Genomic DNA, 16,344 nt, shown 5'->3' on the forward strand with positions numbered 1-16,344 from the left:
CAATGTTCCCTTTCTAGAGAACCCAAAACAGCAGCACAAGAAAACATCAAAACTGTTAGCCCCATTTGTCAACATCAAGAACAGCACGGTCGGGTTCAAGAGGTGACCATAGTCATATGACTATATGTATGTCTATTTCTGGCTTGTCATTAACTCAAACGTATCTGTGTGATTAAATGTATCCTGTGTGATAGGATTATCTCTTCAATAAAAACTCAAAACGCCCTGTTTTACTTCAATCAATAAAAACTTCAAATAAAACAAACAGCAATGGAATACTCGCCCTCAATGCCATCGTTGTGCTTTCCTTTGGTAGGACTCACACAGGCTGCTACTGAAACTGGGTTCGTCCCACAGTTTCAGATTGTTCTATTCCTTGTGTTTAAAATACTCTGAGTATTTTCATTGTGTACTTGTAGGATGTTAAGAACCACAATTCCATCTCGTTTTTTTCTTATTTCAAACATGGACAAATATTTCTGTATTGAACAAAATGTCTTCAAACTGACACTATGGTCATTAAACAATATATCAATAAAACAACCAATAATAAAACAAGCCTTCTGAAAAGTTAATATGGGCAGCTCATCAGGAACAGAGCAGAGTTTTTTACACCGAAAGATGTCACTAAATCTGAGTAGCTTTATATCGAACCACAACGTTGGTAAAATAAACATTTTCCCTCACATTATATGACTGATTACAATTTACTACTATGTTTTTTTCCCTTTTGAACAGCCTGTTACCAAAAAATCTACAGCTCAATACTGGTCTTGGTTCCATTGGTTGAGGACCCCTGTTTTTAAGATGTGTAATTAAAGTAACAGTCAAAAAGTTGACAATGAATATGTTTTATTTTATTGATGAAATTCAGAGCTGGTCTCAGCTACGCAGTATAATGTTAAAGGCTGAGCAGCGTATGTGTCCATGTACATTTTCTTTTTAAACCACAAAGATTTTTATAAGGTATTACATACACGATATTAGTTTTTTTAAGGTTAGGGCCCTTCATTGTTAAAATGTGTATTTTTAGTCTTTGTATCTAAAAGTGACATTACTGTAAATCCATTTTTTGTGTGTGCCTTGCCTACCTGCAAAGACGGCAATCAATACGACACTTAGAAAATATCTTGTTCTAAACTACAAACAGTTAAGTTCACTAACATCACAAACAGACGTACGTTTCAGATCTGGGTGCCACAATTCTTCTGGTCATAAAAGCTGACTGGAATAGACAGGTAATCTGTTCCACATTCATCAACCACACTACGAGCTCTGTCCTGGCCACTCATTACCCCCTGAGAACAATAAAACAGACACACCTGGATCTACCAGGGGTAAAAGGTTAAACCATAAAAAATATTCTTCATCTGTCAAAGCACACAAACAAGGTCCAGCACGCCCAGGTGGTAAATGAGGCCAAAGCCCAGGACCTACCGGATTGGCCTGGGTTAGCGGATGATGTCATATTGAGGGCCTGTCCACATAGCAATAAAGTGATAAGGGTCATTGACTCCTTAAAAGCTGCTGAAGACAGGAGCACAACATCTGAGGCAGGCACGTACTTTGAGGCAGTGTGTTTGTGGAGGGAGTACTAAGTTGATTAATCGACTCTTGGCTGGATTCAGGAGCAGGTGCAGCAGCTAACTCTTAGAGGAGACGGAGTTCGATGGATGAGTCAACATAAAGGATCAAACTAGAAGCAGCGTTCTGATTTAAGAGAGCAGAAGGAGAAAAAGAAAATCACCGTCGCAGAGAAGTTTCAGTTTAAACTGAGGAGGAAAAGAATAATTCAAAGAAGGGATTTACTGACTCGAAGAAGAGACAACCATGGTGTCTTTTGGACTTGAAGTGGTGGGATGCACTCTGTCAGTGCTGGGCTGGCTGCTGAGCGTGGTCAGTTGTGCTTTGCCAATGTGGAGAGTTTCTGCCTTCATTGGAGCCAACATCGTCACAGCTCAGGTGTACTGGGAGGGCCTGTGGATGAGCTGCGTCTTTCAAAGCACGGGGCAGATGCAGTGTAAGGTCTACGACTCCATGCTGGCCCTACCTCAGGACCTGCAGGCTGCGAGGGCCCTCACGATCGTCTCCATCATCCTTGGGGTGGTGGCTCTCCTCATCTCTCTGGTCGGAGCAAAGTGCACCAACTGCATCGAGGATGAGGGCGTCAAGGCCAGGGTAATGATCTCCTCCGGTGCAGCCTTCATCACAGCAGCTCTGGCCATGATCGTGCCAGTGTCCTGGTCCGCCCACACCATCGTCATTGAGTTCTACAGCCCAATCATCCCGGCCGCACAGAAGATGGAGATCGGTGCGGCGCTGTACCTGGGCTGGGCTGCCTCCGCCCTGCTCTTGATTGGAGGCGCCATTCTCTGCTGCAGTTGTCCTCCGAAAGAAGAGAAACCGACCAGGTACAGCGTGCAACCACAAAGTCGTATAGCGTACTCAGCCGCACCACGGTCAGTGGCTCACAGCTCCTACACCAGAAAAGACTATGTGTGATAAAGATTTATTGTGATTCCGCTGTTAATAATTATAAAGAATATAAGAAGCAGAGCTGAAGATGATTTTTATGTATATTTTGGATCAAAAATGTTTATAGATATATTTGATACTTTTGAATGTGTTTAAAGGCTCTGTGCAGTTTTTTTTTTTGATATAATGCTGTTTACATTTAGCCATTGGTCTGAAAAAGAAGAGAGAATTTTTTAATGAAGAGGACCAAATTGTTCTGTCTATCCCATAACAATTTGTATTAAATATTTATTTGTTCTCATTCAGATGCATTCTGGATTTTGTTTTGTTGTCCTGACTTTTCCTCTGTCGTCAGCTACTGTTAAGCAAATAGAAACTCTAATGTACATAAAGGTGCTTTTGAACGGGGCAAAGTCACAGATATAAAACATTTTACACCGCTGAGCGAAACGGAGCTCACTTTGGCTCCGACACAAGGTCAAAGTGGAGGAGTTAGATGTTGAGAGGGATGAAAAAAAGTTAAAAATCAACTCTTTATGGACATGTCGAATAATTTCTTCTACTTTTTTTCGTTTTCTATAAAAGTTCAATTGTCTGTGTTGACAAATGTTTTGAAGTTGGTTATACATTTGAAATGTATTGACTTGTATAGGAGCGTTTATGTTATGGATATGTTTTTATTTTATATACAGCAAAATAAATGATCTTTAAAAAATGTCTTTACTTGTGGTTTTTAAATAATGAAATAGCAATGATTGTTTGTTTTGTTGTTTTTAACTCTTTAACCTTTGAGGTTTTACACACAAACTCTAACTCTACTGATAAAAATAAATCTTCAAAGTGAACAATAAAATAGGAAAAGTACTACAAAAAATACACGCAATACAAACATGTACTCAGAAGAGGCACTGAACTGACGTATAGGTGGCAATTATGACTGAGAACAAGCGGATAAAAAAGGGTAGAAATACTTTACTAATACTAATACTCCTTTATTAATATAAGTCATATTTTTTCATATCAGAAAACGAGAAAAAAGAAAGACAATAACTGTTATCAATCTCTCACACAATTCTGTGTCCTCCCAAATGGACACGATAGTTTCACTTCTTCATTAACCACAGGTCATGGCATACACAACCTGAACATCGGGTGTTCCTCAAATAAATGTCTGTGAGCCTTACAGATAGATTTACATTCTGGTTAAAACATATACTACAAATCATCATTATTTTTATTAAATGAAACTCAAGTCGACTAACATTTATATCTGACCATGTAGAGTAGTATTTAAATTGAAATGATCGTTGATGTTGGCTCATTCTTAATAATACAAATTTTAAACATTACTTTTTACTTTCCGATGCCTTCGTGGCCTTTCTCAGCTGCTGGTCTTTTTATTCTCACCCTATTTTGAATAGTCAAATTTTCTGTTTCCATGTTTTGGCTGCTCACTTTCCTTAACATTTCCAACATGATTAAAATGCGACATTTGATCAAAATAGTGATAACTAGTTTTTCCAAGTACAACATTTTGTCTTCAAATTAAGTATTGCTCTATTTACTTTTGACCCCCACTGATCTAATCATATATTAGCTCACACCTTTTTACAATGCAGAATAACAAAGATAATTCTGCAGATTCTTGTTGGTATTCATTCACAGAGTCAGCACATTCGTAGTGTAGCAACAGTGAGTGTTTAAGATACCTGTTGTGGTTCTGATGTTGTCACACACAGCAACTGGTGTTGTACTGTAAACACACCAAAGTCATTGGTGGGGATGCTCCACTGTGGAACGGCAAACGTAGCCCCCCAGATGGTAGGCCTTAGGGTTTCTTTACATGTAAAAGAAGAAAAAAAACCATAAATAAATAAAGTTAGAAAGTCTGTTTTAGAGGTGTTTTTTTTTTTGCATGTTTATTTATAAATCGTATTTGTGTACTAGCCCTCCTCACTTAGTCAAGCCAAGCAGGAACTGTGTGGATAAAGACTCCAACCGATACTAAGAAGATCATGTTGTCTGTATGCTTAAGGTGTCTGAAAGCTGATCTATTAGGTTTTCTCCCTGCTCATATTTACTCTGGGTGCAGTTATTCCGGTTTTCAGGAGAGCATTAGGATTGTTATCCTGAATGACTGTTACAAAAAAAGGGGGGAAAGCTCAGAGAATTGCCTCCAGGATCTAGGGAATAATTAATATGTGTGAGTGCCTGAGCGAGTTAACATATTCAGCTTTACTTTACTACTGCAGCAAGTTTCCAGGTCTGACCTAGTGAAGTGAAAGTATCTTGTTTACCTTTGCCTATTCATCAAATTATCACAGTTCACAATCACCTGAACGGTCTAGAAATGGTTGAAGTACCTCAATCAAAGGGTTGAATCACCCCCTCCTGTACACACAACCACACAGACCGGTACACAGACACACCCTCCCTCCATCCCCCATCAACCAACCTGTCTCCAGCTCCCATCCTCCACCATAAGTGCAGGGTTTTTTTTTTCTTTGTGTGTTTGTGTGTAACGAGGCAGCCTCCTGCTGACATCACCACCATGGGACTCCTCCTCACTTCCCATAAGTATTAAAGTAGCTCCTGTTTCCGAGGCAGCATCTCTGCATCACAGCCTCTCACAGGTGCAGACACCTGAACAAACGCAGCAGGAGAATCCAGCTCAATAGGCCTTTGTTTGTCCAACAGTTTGTCTGCTGCTGACTTGTAACTTAGGTTTTAGAGCCGTCATGTCGATGGGCATGGAGATCGTGGGCATAGCCCTCGGAACCATCGGATTTATCATTTCAATCGTCACCTGCGCTCTGCCCATGTGGAAGGTGACCGCCTTCATCGGAGCCAACATCGTCACCGCTCAGACCATCTGGGAGGGTTTGTGGATGAACTGTGTGACCCAGAGCACGGGCCAGATGCAGTGTAAGATCTATGACTCCATGCTGGCCTTGTCCAGAGAGCTCCAGGCCTCCAGAGCAATGCTAATCATTGCCATCATACTTGGAGTGTTGGGGGTTTTGATCTCCATAGTTGGCGCAAAATGCACCAACTGCATTGAAGATGAGGCGTCCAAGGCCAAAGTGATGATCATCTCTGGGATCTTCTTCGTCCTCGCTGGTGTCCTGGTCCTCATTCCTGTCTCCTGGACGGCCCATGTCATCATCAGAGATTTCTACAACCCCTTGGTGTTATCATCGCAGCGGAGAGAGTTGGGGGCAGCACTCTACATCGGCTGGGGAGCATGTGCCTTGCTCCTGATTGGTGGGGCAATGCTTTGCTCAAGTTGTCCTCCGAAAGAGAAGAAGTACAAGCCTCCAAGAATGGCCTACTCTGCCCCCCGCAGCACCAGTGCTGGATATGACAGGAAAGACTATGTTTGAGCAGCTCTGAGGTGTATCATCTGGTAGAGTAGGATAGAATGAAAACAAAAAACCTGTTTAACATGAATGCTTGTGTGTGTGTGTGTAGTGTATATGTGTGTGTTGTTATCAATTTCTCCAGGGGTTAATCCCTGGTTAAGACTCCAATATGAAGATACTTGTATAAATCCTGATGTTTGTGCTTTGCTTTTGCATTGACTCTACAGCATAGGTTCCAAACTGCAGCTGTCCGGCTGTATCTGTCCGGCTGTATCTGTCCGGCTGTATCTGTCCGGCTGTATCTGTCCGGCTGTATCTGTCCGGCTGTATCTGTCCGGCTGTATCTGTCCGGCTGTATCTGTCCGGCTGTATCTGTCCGGCTGTATCTGTCCGGCTGTATCTGTCCGGCTGTATCTGTCCGGCTGTATCTGTCCGGCTGTATCTGTCCGGCTGTATCTGTCCGGCTGTATCTGTCCGGCTGTATCTGTCCGGCTGTATCTGTCCGGCTGTATCTGTCCGGCTGTATCTGTCCGGCTGTATCTGTCCGGCTGTATCTGTCCGGCTGTATCTGTCCAGCTGTATCTGTCCAGCTGTAGTGCAGCAGCATCTGTGTTTGCTCTAATAACTTTCCAGCATCTGATTGCAGAAACATTTTCTCCATAAAAAAATGTTTTTAAAAAATGTAGTTTGTTATACGTACATGTGGAATTATGTCAATCTGAAACCTACCGTCAACTCTGTGTGTGCCGTGTACCTTTGTCGTCAGGTTGCCAGTGTCACGTTTCACTGAAACCGTCGGTTTGAACATTGTGCTATTTTACTGACAATGACAGGGAAGCGTCAGGTCTCGTTTTTCATGGATTTGCTTTTGCGATTGGATGGTGCGCGTCTGTGTGTGTGCTTTGCATGTAATATTTGCTTAGGTGAGTTTCTGTTGAAACTGAAACTAAAGATGATGTGTTCCATGAAATGGCCCAAGGAAACAACTTTATCTTGAACCACAGGGACTGACTTTTTAATCCCTTTTTTTATTTAATTCTTTAATTAACATTTATGAGACAACTAACTGAAATTTCCAAATGTTACACTTTGTTATTTTACTACTTTGTGTGTTTTAGATGTGTACACAATGTGTATAATATTTTACTGTACAGCCTTCTGTATTTTAGCACAGGTGAGGGGTGGGGGTCCCTGAGGGGACCACAGATGTTCAGTTGTAGTTGACTGTGTTTCTAATATGACACCTATTATTCTGTAACTCTTTAAGTAGGCAATGTGTCGTCTGATAAAGAATGTTTTGTACTAGTGTAACTCCAACAAGATTCCAACAGCAAATGTTTTACACTCCATGTGGAGGATTTCAATAAAGACAGTTTTGACAAAAAGAAACATGGGAGTTGTGTCATTGTTTTAGAATGAACATTACCTTTTACGCAAACACATAAAGCACATCAAACAAACTGTTAAACCAAACTGTTAAAACAATTAAACATGGCTTCACGGGTTATTTATTCAGCCAGTGATACAGCTGCAATGAACGGATCTGTAAGGCTATCATCGTCTAGACCGGGGGTCAAACTCATTTTCACCGGGGGCCACATCAGCAATACAGTTCCCCTTGAAGGGCCAGTTGTAAGTGGCAGACTCTTTAGATCAGGGGTCTCCAACCCCCGGTGCACAGACTGGTACCAGTCCATAAGTCATTTGGTACCAGGCCGCAGTGGGACACAGTGAAAAACTGTACTTATTTTTTTACTAATTTACTTCATTTAAATATCCATTTACTTTCTTTATTTAAGGATAATCTGGCAATATTCTAAAATAATTCAAGTCATTTAGATCTACAGAATAGAGTCTAGTAGATGTTTTAATTAGACAATTTAATGATCCTTTAATGCTCAGCACCTTGCTACTGGTCTGTAGTAACAGGCTGACCAGTCCTTGGTACTGGGGACTGTTGGTATAGATGTAACTACTCCATAACAGACTAATACATGTTTCTGCAACTGATTATTATTTATTCAAGCTATAAATATTGTTCATTGCTGTGTAATAAAAAAAAAAACTTAAGAAAAAGGTTAAGAAACTCTGCTGCCTGGACTTTTCCAGGTGAATTCTGCTTCACAATGAAAGGCAGTAAAGCTAAGTTTTTAGTTTTTTGAAGGGATTTGGACAATAGTCTACTAAAAAAAGTACACATATATACATATATACAAATGTAAGAATTTATGTAAACATGGAGGGTGAGCGACCTAAAGGCTCAGCTATTAATACAAGTTGTTTAGTAAACACATTGTCTTATTTTTCTGTAAACAAGGCTCGGTCTGATCTTCATTCTTTCTAGTACAATTTCTAAACAGCGATCATTCCTTCACTGGTTGTTTGTTGGCTTATTTACAAAACAAGCATTGCTTTTTAACTGACAGTGAGCAGGGTGACATACAGCAAGCAGCCAATGATGAATTCTATGTTATGTCATTGACAAGCTGACTGACAGTTTACGATTATGATGAGTGTTAATAATTCCATTATTTAGATTAGTCACTATTTAAAACAGGTGTAAATCATACACTCTGTTGTTTTCTGTTCCTGCAGAATACAGATTTTTTTGTAATAACTTAAAAAAATATTCTCACAAATAATCTGGATTAATCCACAGGCACGCAGTGATTAATCAGATTAAAAAATGTTATTGTCTACTGTACAGTATATCCATGGTGTCTACTTTGATGTTTTGATTTAGTGATGTCCTGCAGAGTATGTCGTGATTCTTCGGTAGAAGTCAGTGTCGACAAAGGAAATGGAAACTACTGTTTGCTGTCAACCACATTGCTCAATATTACAAGGACATTCAGAATGGGGTCAATGTTGACAAAAGTCCTTGTGTGTTACTTATGAATTGGACAACATGACAGTAAAGACAGAGCAACTAAAGACATGTTATGGCAGGACCAGATCCACAGTGTCACTGATATCACATTTGAATGTCAGCAGCTGGGACACGTGAAGTTGACAGGTAGCAAGTTTCTCTTAAAAAAATAATGTCCAAACAGCAAAGTCCAACTACTTTCTGATAGAGATGCAGGAAAGGATGAATTCCATTATCACTTATTCTTTACACCTCATTGATAAACTGGCTGTAAAGTTGTGTAAAGCTGATAAATATGTCACACACTTGGGCATGTGTTAATGAACAGGCTCTGAACATGTCACAGTCATCACAAGGCTGAACTTGAACCATTCACTGAATGACCTTTTTAAGAAAACTTGTTTTACTTGGAATTAAGCTGGGGTATTTAGAAGGTACAGCAAAAGTCCTAGGGATATAGCTTGGACTTCAGATAAATAATGGTTACCATAAAGAATGGTCACAGATTTAGTGGACAAAGCAAATAATACATGTGACTGAAGACCTCCAGATAACTACCAAGATAACAGTAAATAGAGTAGACGCCCTGCACAGAGATGTTTTAGACAAAAAAAGACATCAATACTGCTGAAAAGACTGGAAAGACAAATATCCTAAAAAGCTGGTGTTACTCATAAATAATTAATTAGTCAGAAATATATCATATATATATACATATATATATTAATCCCTGAAAAGTAATATACTTCATATTTATGAAACGCATCAGTTGTAAATGAGAAACTATATTAAACAAGCATTTAAAATCTCAGGTATGTGATTTTTGTTTTTTTGGGTTTTTTTTAAGCTGTTGCCAAGATTTCATTTCTACTCTCAGCAGGGTTTGTACCATTGGCTCCCATGGGCCTCTGTCTCATGCCATCGCTATGGTGACCGTTCACTGTGCGCTTTGTCCCCACAGACCTGTCGCCCATAGCAATGAAACAATGAAAGGTTTGGAGGCAGTCAGATTGGCTAACTTGTGTAAGGCCATAAACTGAGCCTTTGTTTTTATATGCCTTAATAAAAAAACAAGTGCATGAACATTAACTCCTCTGAACACAGTTTTAACCAAAATTGATCAGAACAAAACATAATAATTTAAGTAATGCTTTGGTATTTTTAAGAAGCAGTTGCAGGGAAGGTTTAAATAAAGTAATACACACAATACACAGAAAGATCACCATTTTACTTCAAACTGATATTCTCTATGTCAAAACATCTTAAATTACTCAAATATAAGCAGCTAAGAAACACCTTAAAATCATCAATCGTTTTCACAAGATAAACATGGATAAAATAAAGTAATCCCTGAATTATGAGCCCATTTGTGTTTCAAATTCGTCAAAAGAAAATAGCAATTTATTTATTGGAAATTGTAAGGACAAACCAGAATAAGCAATTTTGCACTGCCTATATTTCAGTACTCGGACGCCACCCAGTGGTCATTGCCACAATTATCTTAAAACGATGACTATCGTACAGCTGATTAACCTTTATTTAATGGACTTTGAAACATTCATTTTGCATATCGTTCATTAACACTGTAATTAAAATAAATGAACTTTTAAGACCCATAATAAAGTGTGGACACACCATAAACTCAAATCTTTGTTCCAAAAGGGCTTTAATACATTTTTATTTTACGTTCGTTCCATGCCTTTGAACCATTTCCCCTAGAAAACAAAACTGTTTGTCAAATATGTCAAACTTAAAAAAAAAATTCTTTTGTAATCATTTATTGTACTGCACAATTCAAGGATTTTTTACGCCAAATGAGTAATTGAAATGTCTAGAATTTAAATTGGAATTTTGTGACAGCTATTCGTTTTGGCCATTTTTGTATTGTACAATTTAGGTCGTTTATTTTGCCAAATTGTATACTGTAATAAGGTCTTAAAAATTATATTTACTCTCATAAATAATGTTAGAAAAGTGTCTAATACCTTTAAGAAAAAAAATCACAGTGTAAACAGCGTTTTCTTGAAAAGTTATAGAAGTAAACATGGCCTGGAAGACAAATCTCAGGGCACTAAACTACGTGAACACGCGTCCTACGTCATTACGCATCATCAGCTGTTGACAGCTTGAAGCTCTCTCCTCAAGCTTGACCTCCGGGAAGCTGTCTACTCATTCATACCGGTGTTCTTAAGGTTCTCTGTAACCAAGGCCGTCGTTAAACGCACATGCTGTTGGATCGTTGCTTGCTTACGGAGCGAAAGCTGTTGCCGCCATGAGTTTTTTGAGTCGCGTGATCCGGAGAGGACTGCAGAGCGGACGACTGTCGTGTCGGTCCTTCCCCAGCCAACAGCAGCGTGGCTGCGGTGTAACTCTTACAGTCCGTACCGTCTGTTCCTCCAGGTAGCTCTGTTAGCTGTCAGGCTAACTGCTGCCCTCTGTTTGTGTCCGCTGATGCTGACAGATGCATAGCATTCTTACTCTTATCGTTATTACATCTATAAGTCCTTTCATTTTAACGTCTAAAAATTGTATCTAAATTTGTATCTATATTATAAACCAAGGGTTTACATAGACATAGACAAAGATGTTACAGTGAACGCTAACACGGCCTTTACAAATATGCTGCGGTATTTTATCAGTAAATAATTCATAAATACAGTTAGGATATCCAACCATGGAAATAACTGGGTGTTTTGGAAATAACATGTGAAGATTATAGACATAGTGTTTTAAATTCATACTGAGAAACTGATAGTAAAAAAAATAAACAACAGCTTTGAAAAAAAAGCTGACCACAAAAAACAGATGGCTAAACTGTACACACTGTGGTAGATCTTTAGAAGTATTTGTCTGTAATTTTCCCTTGACATTTACAAAAAGCAAAATGTAGACAAAAAATTTGTAAAATACATCTACTTGATGGTGTAGTGCAATTTAAAAGATTAAAAAACAATTCTGTTGAATCCAAAATAAAAAGAAGAAAGATCTAAAGCAGGGCTTTAATTGTGAATCTTGTGGTCAAATTTGTGTTAAATGATTTAAAATAGGTGTGTATGTCTCATCCGAGGTGCAGAGGTCACTGGAGACTTAGGTCTCAGCCCCCAGCTAAGGGCGAGTGTGACCTCAGTATGTGTCTCAAGGCAAAACCTCTGTTGACAAAGCAACAACCTTTCCAAATTATGGCGTGTTACTTATTCCTTCAAAAGCGCTGACTAGTAGACATAGTTAAATTATATGTAAATACAGTATATTTATATTTTACTTAATATTTTTCCCTAACTGTTTTTCCACAAGTGTTTATGTATCCCATTGACCATGACTGACCAAGGCTTACTGGACCATGCATGTTTTTTAAAAAAAAAGTATTAGATACAAAATAGCATGGTACATTTATACATAAAGGTCTATACAAGACAGTTTTATACAATACAATCAGTAGGATGTTGATGCTTCACCTCTTTCACTGTGGGAGTCATTGGTTTAAAAAGAAACAGTGAAGACTCATCAAATTGTCATGTTCCTCTCATTACTTTGTTTTTCCTCCCCACAGTCCAATCAACTTGACTTATGATGTCTTTGACGGGAAGGGAGAAAGCACTCCTCTGGTGTTTCTTCATGGACTTTTTGGCAGCAAATCTAACTTCCACTCGATAGCAAAGTCCTTGGTTCAGCGTACAGGCCGAAAGGTAATGCAATGATGAAGACGTCACTATTGTTGTTTTTTGTACTTCAAATTCAGCTTCAGGAAAGAAAAACATGCCATGTCCAGATGTAAATGTCATAGGTCAACCCTGGTGTTAATTTTCTTAGCAGCAGACAAACTGTTTCTGTTTCCTTCTTGATGCCTTTTGCCGAGTGTCCTAACTGTCCTTTGTCCAGTTAGGTGCTGACAGTCGATGCCCGTAACCATGGTACCAGCCCTCATAGCACTGCAATGTCCTATGAAGCGATGGCTGGGGATTTGAAGCTCCTCCTCACTCAGCTGCGCATTGAGAAGTGTGTTCTCATTGGCCACAGTATGGGAGGGAAAACAGCTATGACAACCGCTCTCACACAGGTAAGCTGTCAAGAAAATGTCACCATGAATTTAACATGTCCCCAGTCTCATTGTCTGGCAACCTTTGCAGTGCAAGTTTTCCATCGTCTCTGTATTTAAACGACACTCCTTGGCTCCATATGACACACCAAAACCCGTAGTAGTTTCTTCTTGGCTTCTCCATGCAGAACATCACAGTGAATTGATTTTTTTTGTTTGGCTGTTTGTTTGTAGCCCGCTTTAGTGGAGAGGTTGGTGGTAGTAGACATCAGTCCAGCCCAGACCACCACACGCACCAACTTCCGTCGCTACATCCAAGCCATGCAAGAAATGAAGATCTCTAGTGACATCCCACGTTCTACTGCCAGACGGATGGCTGAGGATCAATTGCGCAATTTGGTCAAGGTCAGGACTCTTTTTACTGTGTTTGATACGCAAGTCTACAGAAGCATTATGCTGCATAAAAGTAAATTTATCACTTATTTTAATATTTCCTAGAAAGTGCAATGACTTATTTTTTTAACATATTAGTGGAATTGAACATTTCCATAGCTTTGTGCAGTAAGTGCAATACTTAAAGTATTAATTAATTATTCAAAGGTTTTTAGTTAGTCATTTTTAGTTAACAATTTGTTCAAATGTCTGGTTATTATTAGTTGCTAAATCTTTCAAACCCTGATCATGACATGTCACAAACATGCTCCGTGTCCATCAGGAGCGCTCGGTGCGTCAGTTCCTGTTGACTAACCTGGTGGAGCAGAACGGACACTACGCTTGGAGGGTCAACCTGGAGGCCATTTCAGCTCACCTTGAAAACATCATGACTTTTCCACAGTTTGACACTGTGTATGAGGGACCCACGCTGTTCTTAGGGGGAGCCAGTTCCCCTTATATCAGGTAAAAAAGACTAAGGCTACATCCAGACTCCTGGAGCCTCATTTATCAACAGTGCAGAAGCACAGATGTGTGTAAGAACATTCATACACAAAATATGGAATTTATCAACTTGTACTTGTGCTTGCTTACACACAAAATCTAGTGTTAGAATGGTGAAACTAAAAAATAGAACCCATTAATGGAGTCAATGTTCCCTGTTTCCTCTTATTAATAAAAATTAAATTTGTAATTTAGCAGACATTTGCATGATTGGTGTGAAAGCTATAAAAGACAGGAGAACATACAAGAATACAAGAACAGTGGCTTATCTTGCGCTAGGATGTACGTGATTTACGTGACACGCGGTAATTAAAGTGGATTTCGCCGGATTCTCAAACATGATCAGAGTCATTGACTGCATACATTGTAATAAAAGCGCCGTTACGCAACGAATGAATGAATTCAGTTATTTTGGTTACACCGGCAGTAAGTGTTGGAATTTCACCGACACATTGATGTACTTACAGGCTACATCAAGTACCTCAATATGTGTCGTTGAAATTCCTCATCTTCGCCCTATTTGCCATGACTTTGGTTTACAATCCCTTTAACACATTCTTTAAGGGATTGTTGTTACCATATATGGTCAATTGGAGGCGTTTCTGAATGCAAATGAACCTAACGCTGCAACGGTAGTTTCGAACAGGTGAGGATTATCAGCACTAATTGCCGAATATTTTTCTACTTAATACATATGATAAATGTCAGTCCTAGGAAGGAATTTAGATTTTTCTTACGCACGGTTGATAAATGAGGCTTCAGGTATTTGCTGAGATCCGAGTTTTCGTGGTTGTTAATATAACACGTGACACTAATTGCTTACCTTTCTTTCTTCGCAGCTCTGATGATTTTCCCGAAATCCAGCGGTTGTTTCCTTGTGCTGACATCCAGTACATCCCAGACGCCAGTCACTGGATCCATGCAGACAAACCCTTAGATTTCATCAGCTCCATCATCTCCTTCCTTCAGTCCTAGCTGGCTCCTGTTCACTTCTCAGGACTGTTTTAATTTTAGGCTCCACCCCTTAGTGACCTCACAGAAAGGGTGAGAGTTCAACAGCTTCAGTTGATGACGTAAATAACAAACACTGGACCAAACCCGTTCTTTTACAGCAGTTCTCTTCCTACCTTTTAACAGAGTCCAAATGTGTACAAATGTCTAATGTACTGTAGTGTAGTGCAGTGTAGTGTAGTGCAGTTCCACATGTCTATGGTTTTCAGCTGCAAAAACTAGTGTTTACTAGATGTTTTCGTTGAAGGTTTTTTATGTTTTGGTAATGAGTAGCTTGAGGATGAAAATATCTTTAACATCATAGAGCTGTTTTGGATGGTGATATACTAATCCAAAGAAAGGCTCATTTGCACAGTGTTTTCTTTTTGTTGATACATTGATGCCAGTGTCGCAGTCGGAGGGAGGCCAAGTACAATCAAGCACAGTTGACCAGCAGTAAAGACTGACTGAAAAGATGAAAACATACTGGGCATCAATTGAAGCAGATTAAGAAGAATATTTTATTTCAGAGCTTTTTTTCAAAGAAGCTGTAACATTGACCTCACATGTTCCAATGTTTGTTTTATAAATATGACATTTAGTATTTCTTTGGTAACTTGAATATTCTTATTGCTTTTATTTCTGCCGTTAAAGAAGAGAATTTACAGATCGGCTATTCTCCTATAATGCTAACCTTCCAAGAGAATAAGTCTAAAAGAGAGCTCTAATTCTCTAAAGCAGTTTTGTTCTGAGCACAGGATTTGCTGGTTGTTATACACTAATAATATTCTCTTTGTTTGCCTGACGTTAAGATGTACCGTTGTCGTCGTGTCTTCGTGATTGGTTAGTCCGGTCGTTGTTCTGTTGATGAAACCTGTTTTACTGACTTATTCTACACAACGCGCATATTTACAACTAAACCAAGGTTATATGGGTATTAGCTCACAAATATATGCTGCAACGATGCACATTGTTAATTAACCGTTTGTTTGGGACTGTTGAAATAACACAGTCCGGTTGTGAAACTGCCATTTGTATAAATAATCAGGGTGTAAATGTGTATGTGCCTGTTTTGTCCAGAGCTTCTTCTTTTTTCCATGTTTTGCAAAACTTGATATGAACCTTGATATTATATTTATCAGCACAGTAGAAACTGGCAGCTGGGTTGCCAGTTTTGTGAGACTCTTCTAGCAAGAAAGCTAAACACACCAGTATATCCTTAACTGGAGCTAACCTTTACTGGAGTCAGTGTTTTATATGTGTGTCTGTGTCTTTCGTGAATCTAAAAAAGTCATCGAAAAGGCTTTAAGTCATCGAACGTTTAGAAGAGCTCGTATCCTCTTGACATTTGAATGCAGGCCACGCTCCCCTCAACTGTACAGGTTATGAAAGGACGTTTGTAGCTGTAACAACGATAATCCTCTTCCCTCATTGACATCGTTCACCTGTTGATCTTTACTGTCCGCATGCCTTTTCTCCGGTCATCAGATTTGACTTTGCTGTGCTTTGTATGTCTCCGTAGGTCCAGACAAGTGATGCTCATTAACAATAACAAAGTATAGACATTTTAAATGTGCGCAAGATGCATACAGAATACGTGGGATATATATATATATATTATTGAACCTGTACACACTGATAATAAACAACTAAAACACAACCAACACAGTTCAGTT

The 16,344-nt window shown here is 39.2% G+C and overlaps 4 protein-coding genes across 8 annotated transcripts in view; 3 read left to right on the top strand and 1 right to left on the bottom strand.

Annotated features, from left to right (window-relative positions):
* LOC103395017 (claudin-4-like) overlaps positions 1-14,640 on the bottom strand; it is a 20,085-nt gene extending 5,445 nt beyond the window's left edge. For 2 of the 4 annotated variants that reach the window (XM_008332548.3, XM_025065980.1), the window contains exons 1-2: positions 14,502-14,640; positions 4,185-4,312 (exon numbers count right to left, since the gene is read on the bottom strand). The gene's annotated coding sequence lies outside the window, so the exon portion shown is untranslated. Of the gene's footprint in view, positions 1-1,181; positions 1,315-4,184; positions 4,313-4,930; positions 5,069-14,501 lie in introns of those variants that run through there. The other 2 variants (XM_025065979.1, XM_025065981.1) reach the window with 2 other exon arrangements.
* LOC103395016 (claudin-4-like) lies at positions 1,710-3,192 on the top strand. The gene has a single exon (XM_008332547.3). It carries the CDS (start codon positions 1,831-1,833, stop codon positions 2,500-2,502), a length of 672 nt encoding a protein of 223 aa, XP_008330769.1. The 5' UTR covers positions 1,710-1,830; the 3' UTR covers positions 2,503-3,192.
* Positions 5,193-6,105, top strand: LOC103395015 (claudin-3-like). Its single transcript, XM_008332546.3, has one exon. It carries the CDS (start codon positions 5,214-5,216, stop codon positions 5,856-5,858), a length of 645 nt encoding a protein of 214 aa, XP_008330768.1. The 5' UTR covers positions 5,193-5,213; the 3' UTR covers positions 5,859-6,105.
* abhd11 (abhydrolase domain containing 11) lies at positions 10,979-16,332 on the top strand. Of its 2 annotated transcripts, XM_008332545.3 has the most exons (6): positions 10,979-11,106; positions 12,257-12,392; positions 12,590-12,763; positions 12,977-13,147; positions 13,458-13,639; positions 14,518-16,332. In XM_008332545.3, the coding sequence occupies exons 1-6, from the start codon at positions 10,979-10,981 to the stop codon at positions 14,651-14,653; spliced, it is 927 nt and encodes a 308-aa protein (XP_008330767.1). In that variant the 3' UTR covers positions 14,654-16,332. The 2 variants fall into 2 exon arrangements, with proteins under 2 accessions (XP_008330767.1, XP_016897175.1); XM_017041686.2 differs by lacking the exon at positions 10,979-11,106 and having other exon boundaries at positions 11,115-12,392; positions 12,586-12,763.
* Positions 16,333-16,344: the final 12 nt, after the last annotated feature.

Source organism: Cynoglossus semilaevis, chromosome 19, assembly GCF_000523025.1.
Source record: "Cynoglossus semilaevis isolate Cse_v1.0 chromosome 19, Cse_v1.0, whole genome shotgun sequence".
NCBI lineage: Eukaryota > Metazoa > Chordata > Actinopteri > Pleuronectiformes > Cynoglossidae > Cynoglossus > Cynoglossus semilaevis.